Source organism: Meleagris gallopavo, chromosome 13 (assembly GCF_000146605.3).
Source record: "Meleagris gallopavo isolate NT-WF06-2002-E0010 breed Aviagen turkey brand Nicholas breeding stock chromosome 13, Turkey_5.1, whole genome shotgun sequence".
Lineage (NCBI taxonomy): Eukaryota > Metazoa > Chordata > Aves > Galliformes > Phasianidae > Meleagris > Meleagris gallopavo.
In genome coordinates this window covers 17,504,326-17,522,711 of record NC_015023.2, presented here as the reverse complement: position 1 = coordinate 17,522,711, position 18,386 = coordinate 17,504,326, and the positions used below count along the sequence as shown (strand labels likewise).

General features: G+C 45.7%; 1 protein-coding gene across 1 annotated transcript; it reads right to left on the bottom strand.

Annotated features, from left to right (window-relative positions):
• Nucleotides 1-3,111: 3,111 nt before the first annotated feature.
• On the bottom strand, nucleotides 3,112-15,169 carry LOC100548251. Its single transcript, XM_031555417.1, has 6 exons — nucleotides 15,070-15,169; nucleotides 14,506-14,741; nucleotides 11,750-11,878; nucleotides 11,178-11,204; nucleotides 8,687-8,718; nucleotides 3,112-7,787 (listed from the first exon to the last, which is right to left on the bottom strand). The coding sequence occupies exons 1-6, from the start codon at nucleotides 15,167-15,169 to the stop codon at nucleotides 7,697-7,699; spliced, it is 615 nt and encodes a 204-aa protein (XP_031411277.1). The 3' UTR covers nucleotides 3,112-7,696.
• Nucleotides 15,170-18,386: the final 3,217 nt, after the last annotated feature.

Genomic DNA, 18,386 nt, shown 5'->3' with positions numbered 1-18,386 from the left:
AAGCTAACGCAGGGCCGCTGAAGGGACCGGGAACCTCTCCTGTGAGGAGAGGCTGAGGGAGCCGGGCCTGCCCTGCCTGCAGGGGTCTCGTCGCTGTGTGAAAGTACTGGAAAGGACATGAAAGAAGGGAGAGCCGCGCTCCGGTCTGTGCCAGCCGGAGCCAGGAGCGGCGGCAGTCCCTGTAAATGAACACGGGAGGTTCCCCTTGCCCATCGGCAGCACTGCTGTGCTGCGCAGAGACATGGAGACCGTAGGCTGTGGGCTGCGTGCACATCTCCACAGCCGGGTACCGGCCCGGTGATCCGGACAGAGCCGTGAACTGGCGCCGTGCGCCCATCCTGGCAGGGGCTCTGGCGTCCCTGGGGCGCTGCAGCTCCTTCATGCCGGCAATTAACAAACTGCCTGGAAATCAGCACCTCTGCTGTGCTGTCCTGAGAAGGTGCTGCCAGCAGGTGGTCCGCAGCAGAGAAGGAATGCAGAGTTTACTCCTGAAAGCAGTGAGAGATGGATCAATTAGAGGTGAAGCATATCAAGGCAGACCTAGAGATAGAGGACAGATGACAGCACAGAACGAGGCTAAAAGTGGGGAAGTTAGAATTAGAATCCTGCAAGACCTCAGCTTCCAGCTTCACCCCAGACCCAGGTGAGCTTTAGGCTGTAAGGGCATCTACAACGTTTAATCAAATCTGTCCCTGTGTTCCCACCAGTTGCAGGCTCCCCACTATCTGTGGTTCTGGGCTGTGTGACCAGCAAGTGAAACCCATTCTGTGTTCCTTGCTGAAACAATCGGGACAGCACAGGAGGAATTCAGACAGTTCCTCCTGGGGGCTGGAGGGCACCACTGGCTGGCACAGCCCAGCAGGCTTAGCACCAAATCCCCAAATGTGCCTGGCTTTCAGGGACTGGCACGATTTGGGGGTTGCCTGACGACACAAGTACATGCACAACAGAGTGAGCACACTGATGTCCAGGTTGATATAAGTGTTGCCCCATCTTTGTCACTGGAATCTGGAACAGAGATTTTTCTGATCCTGTGTGGCCTTTCATGGCCCGTGCAGTACTGGGCACTGTTGGTGACAAATCCAGACGTGGGAAAGGCTGGAATGCCAAAGGGTGTTGTAGATTAACAAGCATTGATCTTATGCATTTTCCTGTACTTTTTTTAACTTTTGAGCATTTTGTGTGCTTAGCTTTGGATGCACATCCAGCTTGAGCCTGGGTTTGCAGCTCCAGGCAGATTTGCTGTGGGCTCTTGGTGCTTTGCAAGTTCTTTTCAAATGGTAGTTTGGCTGATGGGGAAAGTATTTAGCATCCCAGAAGGGGGAACTGCACGCGGTGACTATAGTGGAAACCGTGAGTGCTGTTGTAGCTGCGCAAACTGCACAAACAAGGGAAGTTTAAATAACAAAAAAAGGAAACCTGCAACCTGTTTGGAGCAAAAGGGCCCATAGCTGAGTGAACACACTGATGCATTTTTTCCCCAGTCGTCACAGCAGAGATTTACAGAATGACAGGATCTGGTCACAGATGCTGCCCTTGGCATGTGGAGATGCTTGGCTCCATCCTTTCCCACTCCGCTCCCACTCAAAAGCCCTCATTGTTGGACTTGAACTTACAGGTCTTTTCCAATCTTAGTGATTCTGTATGGAGTAACACAGCTGAAACACAAGAATATCTCAGCCAGTTAACTGCCAGGCACCGAAAGACAAGACTTCTGTTAAAATTTATGTATTCTGTGCAATTAAGGTATTTCCTTGTTTTAAAATTAAGCTCTTTTCCCCATGTAAGCAGTGGATAGCAGCAGGTGTGAGTGGGAAGCAGCCTGCACAGGGCTTGTGTGTGTACATTGGCAGGTGCATGCGTAGAGTCACTAGCCCTGCTTGCAATGTCTAACCCTGTGTAGGTGTTGTATTTTTTATCTGCGTTAGAGAGCTGTCAGAAAATAATTAGGTTCTTTCAACAGCTGCCCTACTCCCAGATTACTGCTTCCTGACTCATTAGAGCTGCTGAGGTTGGCAGGAAACTTGTTCTATAGTAATTTCTGCCAGCAGCGTCCCTGGAGACGGGGCAGCCTTGTGTGTGACCAGCATCCACTTCAGCCTCGTGATGGAGGCGCTGGGCCGCTGGAGGCCAGTGGGCCGGCTGCTATTTACGAGACGATCGTTAGTGCTGTCATTAGCAACAGTCAGGAGTTTGTTGCTAATGATGGCTGCATCAGCTGGGCACTTCAGTAGTGTGTGCGATTTATGATTTCCCAACTATTTGGCTAACTCGAGGTTTTAAAAGGAGTAAAGAGTGGGACTTTGTAACCCTAAGGATGGACGTTCTGTCCACAAAGAGCTTGAGAGCCAATGGCAGCTTCATCTCATAGGTGACTGGTGCTGCCAGTTCCATTGGTCCCCACATTGTGTCAGCTAACATCCAGGACCACAGCCGCCAGGTCTCACTGATTTTCTTTGCCCACTCATACATCAGCAGCTGCTGGTTTGTGCTCGCTGCTGTTCTGCTCGTTCCTGGGATGCCCCAGCCAGGTACTGCTTCTCATGCAGCTGCTGCTCCCATGAAAGCTGCAATTAGATAAAATCTAGATCTAGATTCTGCTGACAGCTGTGGGAGTGGGAAGATATATCCTTTATAAGTATTCATGTAAATAAATGCTGTGTTTTTTGTGTCCATTTCATCTTTCTGTTGAAAACCCTTCTCCCACATACATGGCTGTGATGGTTTGTGTTCTCATGCGCTGCTGGAATGTTGGCAAGCACGTGGTGGCACGAGGCAATGCTCTGCTGCCCAGAGCTCATCCCCGAGCACACAGCCACACTGTCACAGGAGCAGACCTTATGGCACTTATCTGACAACTTCTTTGCTGCTTACTTGTCACACTTCCTGAGCAGGTGACTGGAATTTATCAGGGCCTTTCACTACACCTCTTGTGATTATAAAAAGTTAAATTATTGTTATTACAGTATTAGATATTGTGCAGAATCAGAATCTGCTGACCAGAGAGCAGGCATTCATGAAACTGGAAAGACAAGACGGTACTCGGCCACACAAGTGCACCAGCTGGCCACAGAGATCTGCCTTACAAATAAGTTTAGAACAGAAGGAGAGTGATTGCACAATGTTTATTAACTGCAAGCTTGAAAATTATCCATGTTTAGACCACTATGGAATGAACACTGCAGAAAACCCCATTTGCTCCCCCCGCCACCAAATCTGGTCAGCATTGCTCACACATTGTTTGTCCAGAAATTGTCACTTTCCTGGAGCAGTGCAGGAACAATCGTGCTGCTTGGTTACAATGCTCTGAACAAGATCTTTGGCAGAGGCTCACTTTTAACTGATGCCATCTGAAGGATTTTTTCCCCTGACAGGAAGACAAATCCTGCATCTGCAAAAGCTTGACATTTTCTCAGCTTTAATTCAGTTTTAAGCAGAACAATTGTCACGGCCAAATTTTCCCAGCTCAAACCACTCTACATCTACACCCAGCCATCTTCAAGAATCCAAGTCACAGCTCAGGTTCCTTCTCAGTGATGTAGCTCAGCTGATGCTGCCATCCCCTTCCCACAAAGCTTGCTGCTCCGTGGTGGGAAGCAGCAAACAGCTGTTGTGCCTCCCCCATCCTTTGGGCTGGCTCTATTCATCCTGGGGGTGTATGGAAACCCTGGGCCTCAAATGCAGAGGATGAGAGCTGGTCAGATTTATAAAATGTAACAAATACTTGAAATTCAGAAACAGTAACAATAGGTGGATGTCCAAGAGTGCAGTAAAACTTGATGCTAAACACTAATGGACTAATTCTACACTTGGTGTCTGCTGTAGACAGCATTATACACTTGCTTGTTGCACACTTATTTAATGGGGCACAGCTCAGCTCACCATACATCCTTCACAGTGGCTGTACTGCAACACCATGACAAAACACACCTCCTCTCCAAGCTGTTCCATTTATCAGCTAATTGCAACACGTTTGGAGCTCCCAGCCCTCCCTTCCCCCCTATGCCTCAGGTCTGTGTACAGCAGCATGCTGTGCTAATAAGGAACTGGGGCTCACAAAGAGGCAGGAGCTGCCAGCATTCAGCTCAGAAGTGCTTCCAAGGCCACCTCAGCACTGTGATGCTGACTGCACATGCTGCTTCCATGCCCGTTTGCAGTTCTTCACCTCATAGCCTCTTCTCCTTCACCCGCAGGAAGCCTGCAGCACGCGCCCTCCCTTTCAGGGAGTTTTCTGGCAGGACAAGAGCTGAGGTAGCACCTGCATGCTGCAGCTGCACTAAAGCCAGCCCAGCAACGCAGGAGTTAAGCACCAGTACAAAGACTTGGGATCCTCCTTTTTTAATCCTCATGGGGTAATGGGTAAACAACTCCTTCATGTGCTGAGCACTTCCAGGCCTGCTGGCCCCATCACTTGGTGAGCCACAGGAGACAGGGGCTGTGCCCAGCAGGCAGCATCCAGCACCTGGGGTCAGCAGAGCCAGTGCCCTTCAGAGGAACACTGATGGATGCTGCTCCTAGCAGGTAAATTTGGAGAAGGCTTTGATGTAATTGCTGCGATTAAAGCTCGAGCCCCTTGAGCTCTCTGATGGGACAGCTTGCATGCACAAAAGGGGCAGCAGTTTGGCAGAGGTTGCTTTTGCTTTCCACAAGACGTTCAGAAAGGCACTTAAAAACACAAAGATGCCACAAAACAGGCCTGGAGGTCTTTCACGGGTAGTCAATGGGTTGAAAGGAAGCAACAGCAGAAAAAAAGCAACATGGCAAATGGGAATTCAGCATAAGTAGCAGCAGGACAAGATCTGGTAAGGGCAAAATTTACTCAGAGCAGTCAAAATGCAGCTGAACGCAAAGAGCATCAGGAAAACTATATTTTAAAATTGAAACTATGTCAAAATGCAGGTAAAATTATGCCTGTGGAGAAGACAAATTTGTTACCATCACACCAGCCAGCACCCAGCAGCTCCTTTCCTTGGTTCCTAAAACCAATCCCTCTGACTGCTGAGGCCTCAGGACTCTCCTGAACTAATTCTCGTCTGAATGAGATGTTTGAAAAGCATGCCTTCCAGCTTTAAAACTTCAGCTTTATAGAGAATCCATTATAAATCTAGCTAAGCTGTTTCCATAGTTAATGACCTAATGATAAATGTGCAAAAATATCTGTTTCCAGTTTGAACTGCTCTTGCTTTAATGAGTGGACCTTTTTCAACTTCAGCTTCATCTTCCAGATCAAAAAGCCCTTTGACAAAGTTTCTCTTCCCCATGCAACAACTTCCGTACTGCAATTTTGTAACCTTTTCTTCGATAAGCTACACTGAGCTCAACCATCTCACCATAAATAATGTTTTCCAAGCTTTTAATCATTTACATGTTTTTTCTCTGGATTTTTAAAAGTCAGAGGCACAGCCGTAGCATTCATTCCCTGAAGCAGCAGTGCCAAATGCAGGCAAGAGCTCCCACTACTGCAGGAGAGGAACGCACTCAACCTTTACACCTGTTGTCACGCTCTGCCACCTCCCTGGCGCGATGCACTGCACGCTTCTCAGGATGCAGCCTGGTGTCCCCATCTCCAACACACAGCCCAGCACCGAGCTCACCAACAGCACTGGTGGCTCAGTGCCACGGCTCACCTCAGCTAGCAGCCCACTCTCTGGCTTTGCTGGGGAGCATCCGCCTCCTTCCCGGTCAGTTTCCAACAGCACAGTACACAAACTGCTCTTTCAGGTAAATCTGGAACACGCTCACTGAGCAGCTCTGCCCTTTCAGTGTTAAATCAAACCCTTCCCTCTTTACTTTGACCTTGTGGTTTTTGTACTAATTTCATTAAACCATGCAATATACCTTGCACTATCAATTCAACCAGAAGCCTAAGCAGTTCAACTAATCTCAAATATCAAGTTAGACTGATAGACCTATTTGCCATAAATTTAGATTGACTGACCCACTGCATATTTTAAGACCTGTAAGACTATATGGCCTGTTACCTTTATCAATACACCTAAATAGAACTACCCAGATCTTTCCTACTAGATATTCCTTGGCACACCTTTATTTTTTTTGCTATACTCTCGTTAAAACAAGTAAACAGAAACCAGACAACCAAACCAGCTAGAACAAAATGAGGGACAAACACAGAATATTCAAGAGCCACTTAGGCAACAGTAAGCTTTAGGCTTCCCTGTGCTGCACACAAGGTATGCCAAATAATTCCCTGTATAAGACAGAGCAATCAATGGAATAACATCCTGAAGAGGGAAAAAAAAACCTCCTGGGGGGCTTTTGCTGCAGCTCTGCTAAAACAACATTTGAGGAACATGACCTGCTGCTGCTGGGAGCAACCAGACCAAGCCCACTAGAGGAGCAGAGGGAGCCCCAGCAGTGTGCTGCATTCCTAATAGCTATGCAGTTCCTTGGCCTTCATTTTTAAAGAGGTGGACTGTAATTCTAAGTGTAAGAGACTTCTAAACAAACTTCTGAGGAGCACAGTGATTTCATGGAAAAGGAAAATAACACAACCTACAGGAGGTTTTCATAAACAGAACATTATATGACTTCTCTTTTGCTGCAACTCAGAAAGGTGAATTGCTCTGCTGCAACATTTGGATTAGAAACAAGTGTCAAACCGTTAAAGGATGTAAGACCCTGGAACACAAATTCCTTCCTGATAACAGATCCTGAAACCACCTCTCCAGCTGGAAAGCTTCATGCCTCATGTTGCATGAGGCACACTCGCCTCTGTGCTGCTGGAGGCTGGCTACAAGGCAAAGTATCCTCCCATACTTATTCCAGGATAAAAACATTATGCACAAATCCCAGATGGATTTCTTTTCCCTTTTTATTTAGGAAGGAGAGGCAGGATTATTCATGGGTTGCGCCCCAATCTGGTACAGATCCACAGGCATTAAGAATGAGTTTTGTTTCCAATACATGTGTTGGATCAAAATCCCAGGGAGAAAGAAAAACCTCCATCTCAAGAAGCCACATCAGTTCCCATTTCTGGCATTGCCACACACAGCACAAAAGCACCCCAACAAACAAGGATCCAAGGCATACATTGTTTCACAGAATATACATGTTAAAAGGACAAGTAGAAATATTACAAAATCAACAGGATCACTTTTAAAATATTTATATTTGTTGAACCGTTAAAAACAGACACAGAAAGAGGTAGCAAAGCTAACAACTTCCTGCTGCTCCAATTAGTGCTGCTTGCATGCACTGAGAAAGTTGCTGTGGAACTGAACCTCTCAAAATCTCTTCTGGACAGGATTGTAGATAATTTGTAGTTTATTTCTGACAATGCTGTGTGAAGTACTGAGGCAAATCCACAGGCTCACTAGCAGCTGTTTCACGTTGTCTGGCTTAACAGAAAGGCATTGAAAGGAAAAGGTTATCTGTGTTTTACTTCAGTGAGCAAGAGAGAGAGCGCAAACACGCACGCACCAGGGAGACCACACACAGATGTAACAGTAACAGGATGCTTCACTTGCTCTGCCACAGCAAAACTCAAGTATGACAGATCCCTGGGTGGCAGAATTAAGACAATTTGATATGACCTTGGTCCCATGGATATGAACATCACTCAACAAAGCTAAAAGCAAAACATCAAAGGTGAAGGGAACTGGAATTCCATGTGTTGCGTGCATGCACTCTCTCATACCTGCTTTATCAGGCTTTCTGAGGTCCTATCAAGGTCAGTTCAAGATGATCTCCCATCCAATATGTAATAGCGATACATTAAACCTATGACTAGTGCTCCAAAGATGGGGATTAGCCATGTTGACCAGAAGCTATGGGGAGGAAAAACAAAAAACAAACACCCAAACACAGACAAGAAAAGAAGAAAGTATTAAGTTAATAACACATTCAGTACATTCACTACTTGCTACGTCTGTTTTCACCCATCTCCCACCAGCTCACAGACCAACTACACAGGACAGAACAGCTCTAGCTGTCCCATGCTCAGGGCTCCCCTGCCCCTGTGAGAGGCCCCTGTGACTGCAGGGATGGCGCGGTTGCTTATAAAACAGCAGCTGGGTTGCTGAACATTCCAGCCTGGCAATACAGAAACCAATTTGATTTTTTTGTTGTTTTTTTTTTCTTAAATAAGCCAGACTGTCAATTTGTGCTATACAAACAGCTGAGTTGACTCAAGGATGGAAATTACTACAGCTACCCCACAATAAATCATCCTTACTCATAAACCTGAGACCACAGGCACTGGCTCACCTTCAGCAGCCTCCTTAAAAAAAAAATCCAAATAGAAAAGACTGAGTTTGTGTTCTGGTTGCAAGCACTCCTGAATTCTCAACTACATTGCACTAGCTGCCACAAGGATCCTTCAAAAAAAAAAAATGCACACTGCTGTGAGTATCCACAAGAGGAGTGCAACCACACTTGTGCAATGTGAACTCACAGACAGAGAATTCAAGCTAAAAAAATCCCAGGGTGCCTGCTCTGCTCAGTGTGAGATGTCTCGCCATTGGCTGCACCTCCATCTCCAGCAAGAGAGGTGCACAGCTAACCCAGTGTGATGCAGTTTGGCAGCTTATTTTGGGTTATCTGCTTGTTGGAAGGACAGTACAGTAACATCCCATTGATTTTTTTCCTGCCTGCTAGAGCTAATCTGCAGTTCTACAAAAGGAGAGTCCCATTCTCCCAATTTCTTACTCTGTAGAAGATACTGTACCTTGCTTGTCCTGAGGATGTCCTATTTTGATCCTGAAAGAAGGAAGGAGGAGTTAGCAGGAAAAAAATACCCTAAGTCATGCTAATAAGACTGCAAGACTGGACATGCAATTGCAAATGCAGAGGAAAAATAACCCTCCTCTTCCTTTTCTAAACATTCTCTCTCTCAGAAGTGTAGATGCTTCTGGGGATGTTTGCCCTCCTCCTCACCTTCACATTCTATTAGTCTATATTAGTCTAAGCCTTCCCACCCAGCTCTCAATTTTATACTGGAACTCTCAAAAAAAATATGCCTTGAAACCACTCTGTTCATTTTTTGTGACACAGAGGGTAACCAATGATCATAAATACATAGAATGGTTTGGGTTGGAAGGGACCTTTAGGATCATCTAATTCCAAGTCCCCCTGCTACAGGCAGGGACACCTCCCTCTAGACCAGGTTGCTCACAGCCCCATCCAGCCTGGCCTTGAATGCTTCCAAGACAGAGCATACACAACCTCACTGAGCGACCTGTTCCAGTGTCTCAGCACTCTCACAGTCAAGAATTTCTTCCCAATATCTAGTCTAAATCTACCTTCTTCCAGTTTAAAACCATTTCCCCTCATCCTGTCACTACCTGCCCTGATAAAAAGTTCCCCCCAGGTTTCCTATAGGCCCCTTCAGGTACTGGAAGGCCACTATAAGGTCTTGTCAGAGCCTTTTCTTTTCCAGGCTGAAGAGCCCCAGCTCTCTCAGCCTGTCCTCCTAGGGGAGCTGCTCCAGCCCTCTGGTCATCTTCATGGCCCTCCTCTGGACCTGCTCCAACAGCTCCATGTCTTTGTGTTGGGGGCTCCAGAACTGGATGCAGTGCTCCAGGCAGGGTCTCATAAGAGCTGAGTAGAGGGGCAGAATCACCTCCCTCAACCTGCTGGTCACACTTCTCTTGATGCAACCCAGGATGTGGTTGGCCTTTTGGACTGCAAGTGCACATTGCCAGCTCATGCTGATACAGATAATCATCTCACCATGATCCCTTTTCCAAACCTCTGTCTGCATCCCTATCTGCTATCTTAATGCCTGGCCACTGACACATACAACTGCAAAGTTCTCTTCGTATCTTCCTTCGCATACAACCGGTCTCCAAATTTTCAAACTATTTTCAAAAAAAAAAATCTGAGAATTAAGTACTTTTTCCAGTCAGCTGAAAATTACTTTATCAGTTCTACAACCTCTTTCTCAGTGGTGTTGCTGTTCTCCTGTATCTACCAGCCAAAAGTCACCTTACTTGTCCATTCTATACACTATTACCTCCACTTCTTGAGAATCATAGTGCTTTCTTTTTTGCCACAACACCCCATCAGTGGACACTAAACGTTAACATTTAACTGTGGGGAGTTGCCTCTGACCTGAGTCATAAGAGTATGCAGTCACTATTTTTTTCCTGGTAAAAAATAAATAGGTAGGATCCACATTACTTCCATCTGTTCAAATTATACTTGGGTCCACTTTTAAAACAGATGTTGCACACTAGAGAAAGACCCACTGAACTTTGTTTAGAATAGAAAAATGTCTGCAAAAATATTTAACTCATATCCAGCAGCATTGCTCAGATTAATTTCTATGCACATTTTAAGCACATCATTCTGTTAATGAAACAGAGTTGAACCAAACAATACAACATTAAGGTGAACGCATAATCACGCAGCCTCGCTTTATAACTAAGAGTAGGCTTTACCTGGCCTGAATTACTCTTTCTATGGCTGACTGTAATAACCAAGTTCTCCCAGGGGCTTCAGTTGCTGCTCTCTGTTGATATTATCGATTCCCGGTACTCTGCAAGTGGCCCTGCTTCCAACAACATCTAATGAAAGCGCTGTTGAAAACAGAGCTGTGCCTGATCCAAGCTTTCAAGCCAAGCAAGAAGAGGGGCAGCTGCAAGACAGATGTTTACCTTTCAGATGGTATTCTATTTATTACCATTTCCCTCTCTCTATCCGTTTTGAAGGCATTTTTGCAACACTGTATCCCATTCTAATCCAGGAGTACCTACTTTTTAACCAACACCTATGATTTCTAGGGCAGTTAACAGAGAATTCTTGTTTTGCAGCCAATCCCACGGTGGCTGTGCCTGTCTCCTGGCTTGAATGTAACAACACTAACAGTTCAGTCATCAGGACACAGCCAGTACTGCGAAAATATAGTCTGTGGCTCAAGGTGTAGAAATAGCATTGCTGATGTCAGAGGAGAGAAGGCACACACACACAAAAAACCACTTCCATTTTCACACTGAAGTGCTTGCTGAGCTTCTGAACAAAAAGAAAGGAATCATTTGCTTAGAAGATTTATTCATTTCTGTAGTTTGTAAGCATAAAGCCACAAACTCCACAGAGAGGAAAAAGACAAAAAGAGAGCAAAATAAAAGGTGTGTGGTGACTTCTTGGTTCATTTTGTAAGCATAATATAGTTCCCTCACCATTAAATAAAACGGAACAGTAAAACACCAATAGCTTACCTTGGAACCTCCCTTTTTACGGTCATCCTGTCATAGGCAGAAAAAAAAAGAAGAAAAAAGCGATAAGTAGTGACTTCAAGAGAAACCTGCAGTCATTACAGTCATGATGAGGGAATTGCTCTGTACACAGTCCACATCACACCAGCAATTGCCTGGACTCCAGTTTTCAAAGCAGACGTAACTACAGCACCCAAAGGCACCGTCTTTGTCGTAGGCAGGGAGCTGGCGTTTGTGTCACGCCCCTCATCTCTCATCCTCCTGAATTCTAAACTACAGGCACAAGGAAGTTATAGTACTATCAGCTAAGGAGCAACTGATACGGTTAGCTCCTTTAAGTGCCACCAATTTAATTGAAGGGAGAAACCTGTTCTGAACAGTAGGAAAAGAAAACTAATTTGGTTTTATTTTCAGCAGCGATCCTCTTTCCTCAGCAGAAATCCTGGGTGACACTGTATAAAAACTTAAGTACTTATTGTACAAGACTCATCTTGGTGTACATTTACTGGGTTACATAAAGGAAAGGCACACTGCTACAGCATCTACCCTGTGTTTGAAAGAGGGCTGGTCCTTACCGGGTGGAGCTCCCCTATGTAGTACTGCTTGAGCATCTCCCTGGCATCTGTGGAATGACCGACATCTTCAAAGCTCTCCGTAGCATCTCTTCCAGCTTGTTCAAGCAAAACCTCTTCTCCACCTGGATGCTGGAAGAGAAGACTTAAGGTGAGCAGAAGGTTGAGTGCAAAAGAGGTATCCAGAGTCTCAGCAGCCTTTCTGGCCCTTTTCATTCCTTATGAATGAAACCAACATCAGTAGTATCTACCAAAGATTCAGTCATCCAGCCTCTCCTTCAGGAAGTCACAAAGAACAATGCATGCTGCACAGCCTGGGAAATACCTTGCACAAAAAAAATCTTTTCAAAGAGGCAAATCTCCAACTTACACAGAGAAGCACAGCTTAGCCCCCTACAGCAAAACCAACTCTTCTGCAATTCTGCAACTGATTTAGGCAAGAAAATAATACAGAAGAAAGCATATCCTCATGTACCTTTTCATTGGCCTCACTGCACAAACCAGTGCAGAGGAGCCTCTGCAGCGTTATTTTTTCTTAAGAACTTTCCAGAGACAACTCAGCTCTCAGTGAAGCACAAGACAATGCTGCATTCACAGGCATCAGTGGAGGAAATGATGTTCTACTTCTTCAGATCTGACAAAAAAAACAACAGCCTCTGCGTGTAGCTGTACAATGAAGAGTGGAGAAGAACAAAGGGAAACTGCAGTGACATAAGAAGCTGCAGCTCTAGCATAGCTGCACCAGTACTGAACTTGATCCAGCATACAGCTACTCAGTACCTGGTGGAGAAAAAAGTATTTAAAAAAAAATCTACCATTTGACATCACATAACTGATTTCAGAAATTCAGGAGCTGCAACAACAGAAGCACCGTATGCACAGGACACCCCCAACAACACTGGCATTGCTGGCGGTGGCAGACGGTCCCAGACGAGACCAGGCAGCACAGACTGAAAAATCCCTAGTGCAGTGCTATGTTCCTTGATGGGTTGGGCCCTCCTAACACTGTCAGTACCAGAATTCCAGGAACAGATTGGCAACAGAAAGCAGTAACTACAAGGCCAGCAGTGTACAATCTATTTACAGTGTGTGTATGGGAAGAAATACTTCTGTTTAAACTACCAGCTAATCCAGTTAAACCAATAAAGTGATCAGACTGCTGAGTCCACACACGAGGACTAACCCAGCTTTGCAGAGCGCTAGGCAACGGGCACTAAATGGCTGCGTGAGAAGATGAGACTCGCTCAGTGCTGCTAGAAATTCCTCTAACAACTAGAAGCCTGGAACCGAAGAATTTACAGTAAATTTCACATCAAAGGACTAAAAGACCCGTTTTTCCTCTGTAATACCTTTTCCTTCCCACAGACACAGAACAGTTGTTATTGCCCTTCTTTCTTCAGCTTGTTTGGTTTTTCTCCCAAAAGCCTAAATATTCTCACTTGGCTATCCCGCCTCATACCAAACATACTCCGTGTGGACACAAAAACAGTACGGTTGTTTACTCCAGGGAGTTGCTGCAGCCAACTCTCCAATCCCCATATCAGAGCTCTTTATTCTGAATAAATCCCTTTATTGGCCAGGTATGTAACACAATCAACACAGAGCTCTCTCAGCAGCCACGAAGGGCAAAGTCTGCAGGCCTGGGAGGCAGCTGGGCAGCAGTCGGGTATTAGCTCTCCTCAGCTGTAAAACCAAGCAAGGCTCCGCTCTGCTGCTCCCCTTTGAGCCCAGCCACATGTCCCACTGCTCCTGCACCAAGGCTCACCTGATCTCAAAGGCAGCCAGGTCAGGGGCTGCCATAGCAGAAAACCAGCCCACCAAAAAAAGGAGATGGCTGTCTGCTGGTCGTTGTGAATGAACTCTCTACAGACCTGGGTGCATGAGAGTCACCAGGAGCAGAGGCTGAGCAGGACCACTTCAGGTCACCACAGCACTCCTTAGCTCACGCTGTCAGACATGGCTGTAGTGGTGGGATGCTGCATCTTGTTCTGCACGATGTGTGCAGTTGTCCAGTTTACAGAACACTCTTGTAAAGATGCATTTGCAAAGAAATGAGGAGATGAAGGGCCAACTATTAAGATTTCTACAAGAACCCTTTTGCAATATCTTGATAGAAATTGCATTTCAGAACTGAGATTTTAAATATTACCCTTCTTTTCTGGTCATCCATCCTAGATGAGCAGACAGAACATGGAATGGCTGCCTGCTTTTGGTGGGAACCAGTGCAAGAGAGAAGAATGGCAAAGGTTACTCCTCTTTACATGTTTGGTTCTGAAGCCTTCCTATGCACTTACTAAATCTCCAACAATTATTTGCTCATGCACATCTGTCCATTATTATCACCAAGCCAAAGGAAAAAAAAAATCAAGAATTTTTGGCATATCTTATTTCTGACAGAACTCTCTAGTCTAGACACCCACAACTGCAGCCAGACAGCTCTTACCTTGTCATACCCAAGCACATATAAAACCAGACTATTTATACAAGTCATCTACTCTGCCACAAAACTTCCCAAAGCTACAGCTCCTGCAGAAAAACACAAACTTTGAGAAGTGTGGCAAACTCTGAAAATAAAATGTACTTTCAGAAGAAACAATGGCCAAAATAAAGTTTTCCTCCTTGTGAAAATGAACAGAGAAAAGCCGACGAGAATAAGAGATGGGCCCAAGTGCCAGCCTCCAAATTCTTCCTTAGCAACAATAATGTAACCAGGACCTCCCTGTCTCTGGAGTCTCTCACATACATAATGCATTAAGTACCTGATGACAGCAGCAGTAATAGTCTTGAGGCACTGGCTCTGGAAGGACAGACCCAGTGCTACCCAGCAGAGAAAACAGCTTTACAGAGGGAACCCTGCTGTCTGGGAACAAAAGCAGCAGCCACCACGAGCACAAGGCACTCCATAGCCCCACGGCACAGGGATAGGTGGCTGCCCTTGTCACAGTCAGGAGGATAAGCTGGAATAAAACCCAGGATTTGCAGAGTATGCATAATACTTGGAGCTACAGCAGATAATCTTAAATGAATCACTTCCACGTGACCTTTGAATCAAGTTCTCTGAATCCAAGACTGGTTCCCACAAAGCAGAGAATAGCAGCAGGACACTGAGTAACCCCATATGCAATCCAAACTTAAATACACACTGATGCTCTAAGGCAGCAGGTAAAATAAGATGACTCTCCCTCTAATTAGTATTTAGGAGCAGCTCACATATTTCTCATGTTCTGTGTTCAGCCAACAAGGTTTCACTGGTGAAAGCCAAGGAGATGCTCTCTCTGCGAAGCCTTTCGAAGGGACATGTAGCAGCAGCAGTCAGAACTCACTGCACTGCTGACAGCACACGGCAAAGGATTCAGAGAAGGCAACACGAAGTCGATGCAGAAGGTGAGAACCTGGAGCTGTCTCTCCACGTGTGGCAGCCATCCTTACAGACTCACGCCAAACTACCAGTGAGTTCAGAAGCAACACCAAACTCCATGGTTAATTAGGTTGCTGAATCAGATAAGACAAAATTATCACATTGAGGAGAGATGCAACAGCTTTAATTTCCAGCCACCATTATTAGAGAAATATGCCATGAAAGGAAAGAGTATTTCTGTGCCACAGCAATGTGTCAGCACCGTGTAGGCCAGAAAAACACCTACACAAATGGTGTTTGTCAGCCACACACCCTTCACAACTTGTTGTAAGACATGAAGCAGGTTTCCCTAAGTCAGTCTCCATAGCCCTAGAACAAGTCAGCATAAGGAAAAACAGATCTCTGACATTCCTCCTTCTCCCTCACAGTTTTGGTTTCCTGAGTATGCAGGAATTATGTGCAGAAAAACAAAGATACTCAATATTGTTTTCCTACTACTAGCACACAGATTTTGAGTTGGCTACTTAACAGCTGACCTGCTGCACCTAGGCTGCAGAAATCATGAAGCAATATTCATCAACGATCTAGCAAGGAGGCTTCTTAGAGATAACAAATTGCTCCGAGGCAGCGCTCCAGCAGAACTCAGAAATCTTGTTCAAATAATCTATGGCCAAAGGCCAGAAAAGGCAACAATTAGACACTGCTTCAGTGACTACACAAGATCAAGGGAAAATATTACCCACTGAAACTCTGATAGTGCAGTTACAACAACTTGGAGCTTTAAAGCAGAACGGTTTATCAGACAACTGTAACCTTTAAACAAGACAAACATTCCTGGTTTAGATCAGCTACACATTGTTCTCCTGTCACTGAACTGATTATAGTGGGATAACAGACACAAAGTGTATTTTTACCAATAAATTAGGCTGTGATTTATATTTACAAGCTTTAGATAGCAGAGAGCATTTGCTAGCCACGCTAATACGCTTACAAGACTAGCCTTACTCTTCTTCCTTCCCTAATCAATAAATTTTTATGACAGAAAAACAAATGGGAGAAAGGGCTTGGGAAGGGCAACACAAAAATTTCTTCTGTAGGAAACACTTAAGGCACTCCACCCAAATTGCTGGGGTAAAACGAAGGAATTTTCTGGCCTCATTTATACATAGTGAAGGCACTCCAGAGAGCAGAATCCAGATGCCATCTTAGCAGAAAGAGCTAAGATGAAGACTGTGACCACTGCACAGCACCCATGCTGCAGTGTTATACACACCACGGGTCTGCAGGAAAATACCTTGGAAATTGAGATTCTGAAAAAAAATCTTCCAAGATTTATTTTTTTTTCCTATCTCTTAATTCTGAAAGCAATAAGCAACAACCGTACACTGAGTCGAACGTAAGACAGGACTTCCTGCAAGTACCTCCCCAGCTTCCAGCTGGTTTCGGCTCTTCCTAAGCCCCAGGTGCTTTGTTATTTAGAAACAAATAGTGAATTGCTTTTCCACATTTTTGTCCCATCTTCCCCTGAAGCTGTCTAAGCTTATTGCATCCTTAATGTTCTTTGGTGAGAATGGTCTGCTCCCTGTTGTGTGAGGAAACACTGTTTGTTTTGAAACAGGCTCCAGCCAGCTTCCGCGATGCCCCCTGCTCCTTGTACTAAGTGTGTAGAGGCAGGCAAACATGAATGCTGTCAGAAACCCACATAATAACAAATGTTCAAAATCTGCCCTGCCACCCCGTCCACTTCATTTGATTAGCAGAGCTGCTGAGCCCAGTATTGTGCTCTGCTCTCAGGAACATGACAGTGCCAGATGACAGGTTGGCCTAATATCAGGGAACACACACATGGGGGGGACCATGTGTAAAGGAGGCAGTCAGCTGCCCAAACTGCTCACAGACTCACAGACCTTTATTCTGCTCATAGCTCCACTGTTCAGTGGCTTCCTGAGCTAGAGCCACGCTTAGTAGGATTGTCTTCCTTTCCCACCCTGACTGCTCTTTACAGTACAGCAGGTATACTTTTGTGGACATACACAGCTAGGTGTACAACCAGTCCTGCATCTGAGATAGAGCTGTGGGCTCTCCTGTACTACAAGCAGCTAAGTGTCAGCTGATGACTTGCTGTGCCTCTGCCGTGCCCAGCACCCTGCAGCCACACTTCCACAAGTCACCATCCCACTGTCCTACATATCTTTTCTTCTAGCTTCCTATCGACTGGGTGCCTGGAGCTCCCACACATATCAAATGCCCAAGAACAACAGTTGCTCATCAGGCTGCTTTTCAGATCCTGCACTTGACAAAGACACCTGAAAACACTGCTTGAGTATTGACAGCAGGAAGAGCTGAGCAAAGGAGCTAGAAGCTAGGACTCATTTACGGCCCTGAAAAGAAAAACAGTAATTTTTGGTTTAAAAGCTGCAAGCAGTGAAAAATCTAACTATAGCAAAGGCCATCTCAAACCACCATGGTAAGAGACACTGAAATTCCTCATATGTACACTGACATACCTTAGAGGCTCTCTTAAAGTGTTGGGAGGAAGACTCAAAGCACAAACAAGATTCAGAATGAAGCATTATGATGCTGGATCCTAAGAACAAGATAAATCATATGCAACCTTATATCCTGTCTATAAACACTGGAAAGCTACACAGAAAGCCACTGCCTCCAGCTGCCACATTATCAGCCTCCTCCTAAGAGGAAAACCTCTTACACCTCACCAAAGGAGTTTGTCGCTACATGTGATGCGATGAGTACATAGCAGACATGCTTTAATCATACATGCCTGGGGGAAAACAGAAGTTTAATTTACACAAGCAAAACCAGCGAGCAGGAACTTGAAGATTCATAATGCAGTGCTCTCCTACAGCCAGCTCAAACCAGCTCTCACTGTTACCCTACGGATACTACAGAGGGCTTGGCATTACTTTCAGATGAGACAAAAACCCTTCAGAAATTTTGTTAGCATTTCATTGCGCTCTGTTTTAGCTCCAAACAGCAAGGACACAGCTTTCAACTTTCTTAGAAGCAATAGTTGAAGGCATCGAGTCCTAGACGCAATTTTGTCCCTGCAACCAGGGAACTGGAGATGTCACAACGCACTGCGGCCCTTCCGAGCCGCTTTCTCAGGGCCGAGGAGGCGCACGCCGGCCCGGTGCCGCACCGCTGGGCTCCGACCGCAGGCCGCGGCGCGTCTGTTACAGCGCGGGGCTCCCGGCAGGCCCGGGCCTCCTCTCCTTCCTCCTTCTCCTCGCCTTCTCCGGGCCGGTCTCGGGACCCCGCACC

Excerpts from the sequence above, each read along its gene's own strand:
- LOC100548251 (XM_031555417.1), bottom strand. The coding sequence starts at position 15,169 with ATGGCTGCCACACGTGGAGAGACAGCTCCAGGTTCTCACCTTCTGCAT. Across the intron at positions 11,879-14,505 it reads ATTACTGCTGCTGTCATCAG|CATCCAGGTGGAGAAGAGGT; the intron begins GTACTTAATGCA and ends CTTCTCTTCCAG. Across the intron at positions 7,788-8,686 it reads ACATCCTCAGGACAAGCAAG|CTTCTGGTCAACATGGCTAA; the intron begins GTACAGTATCTT and ends TCCTCCCCATAG.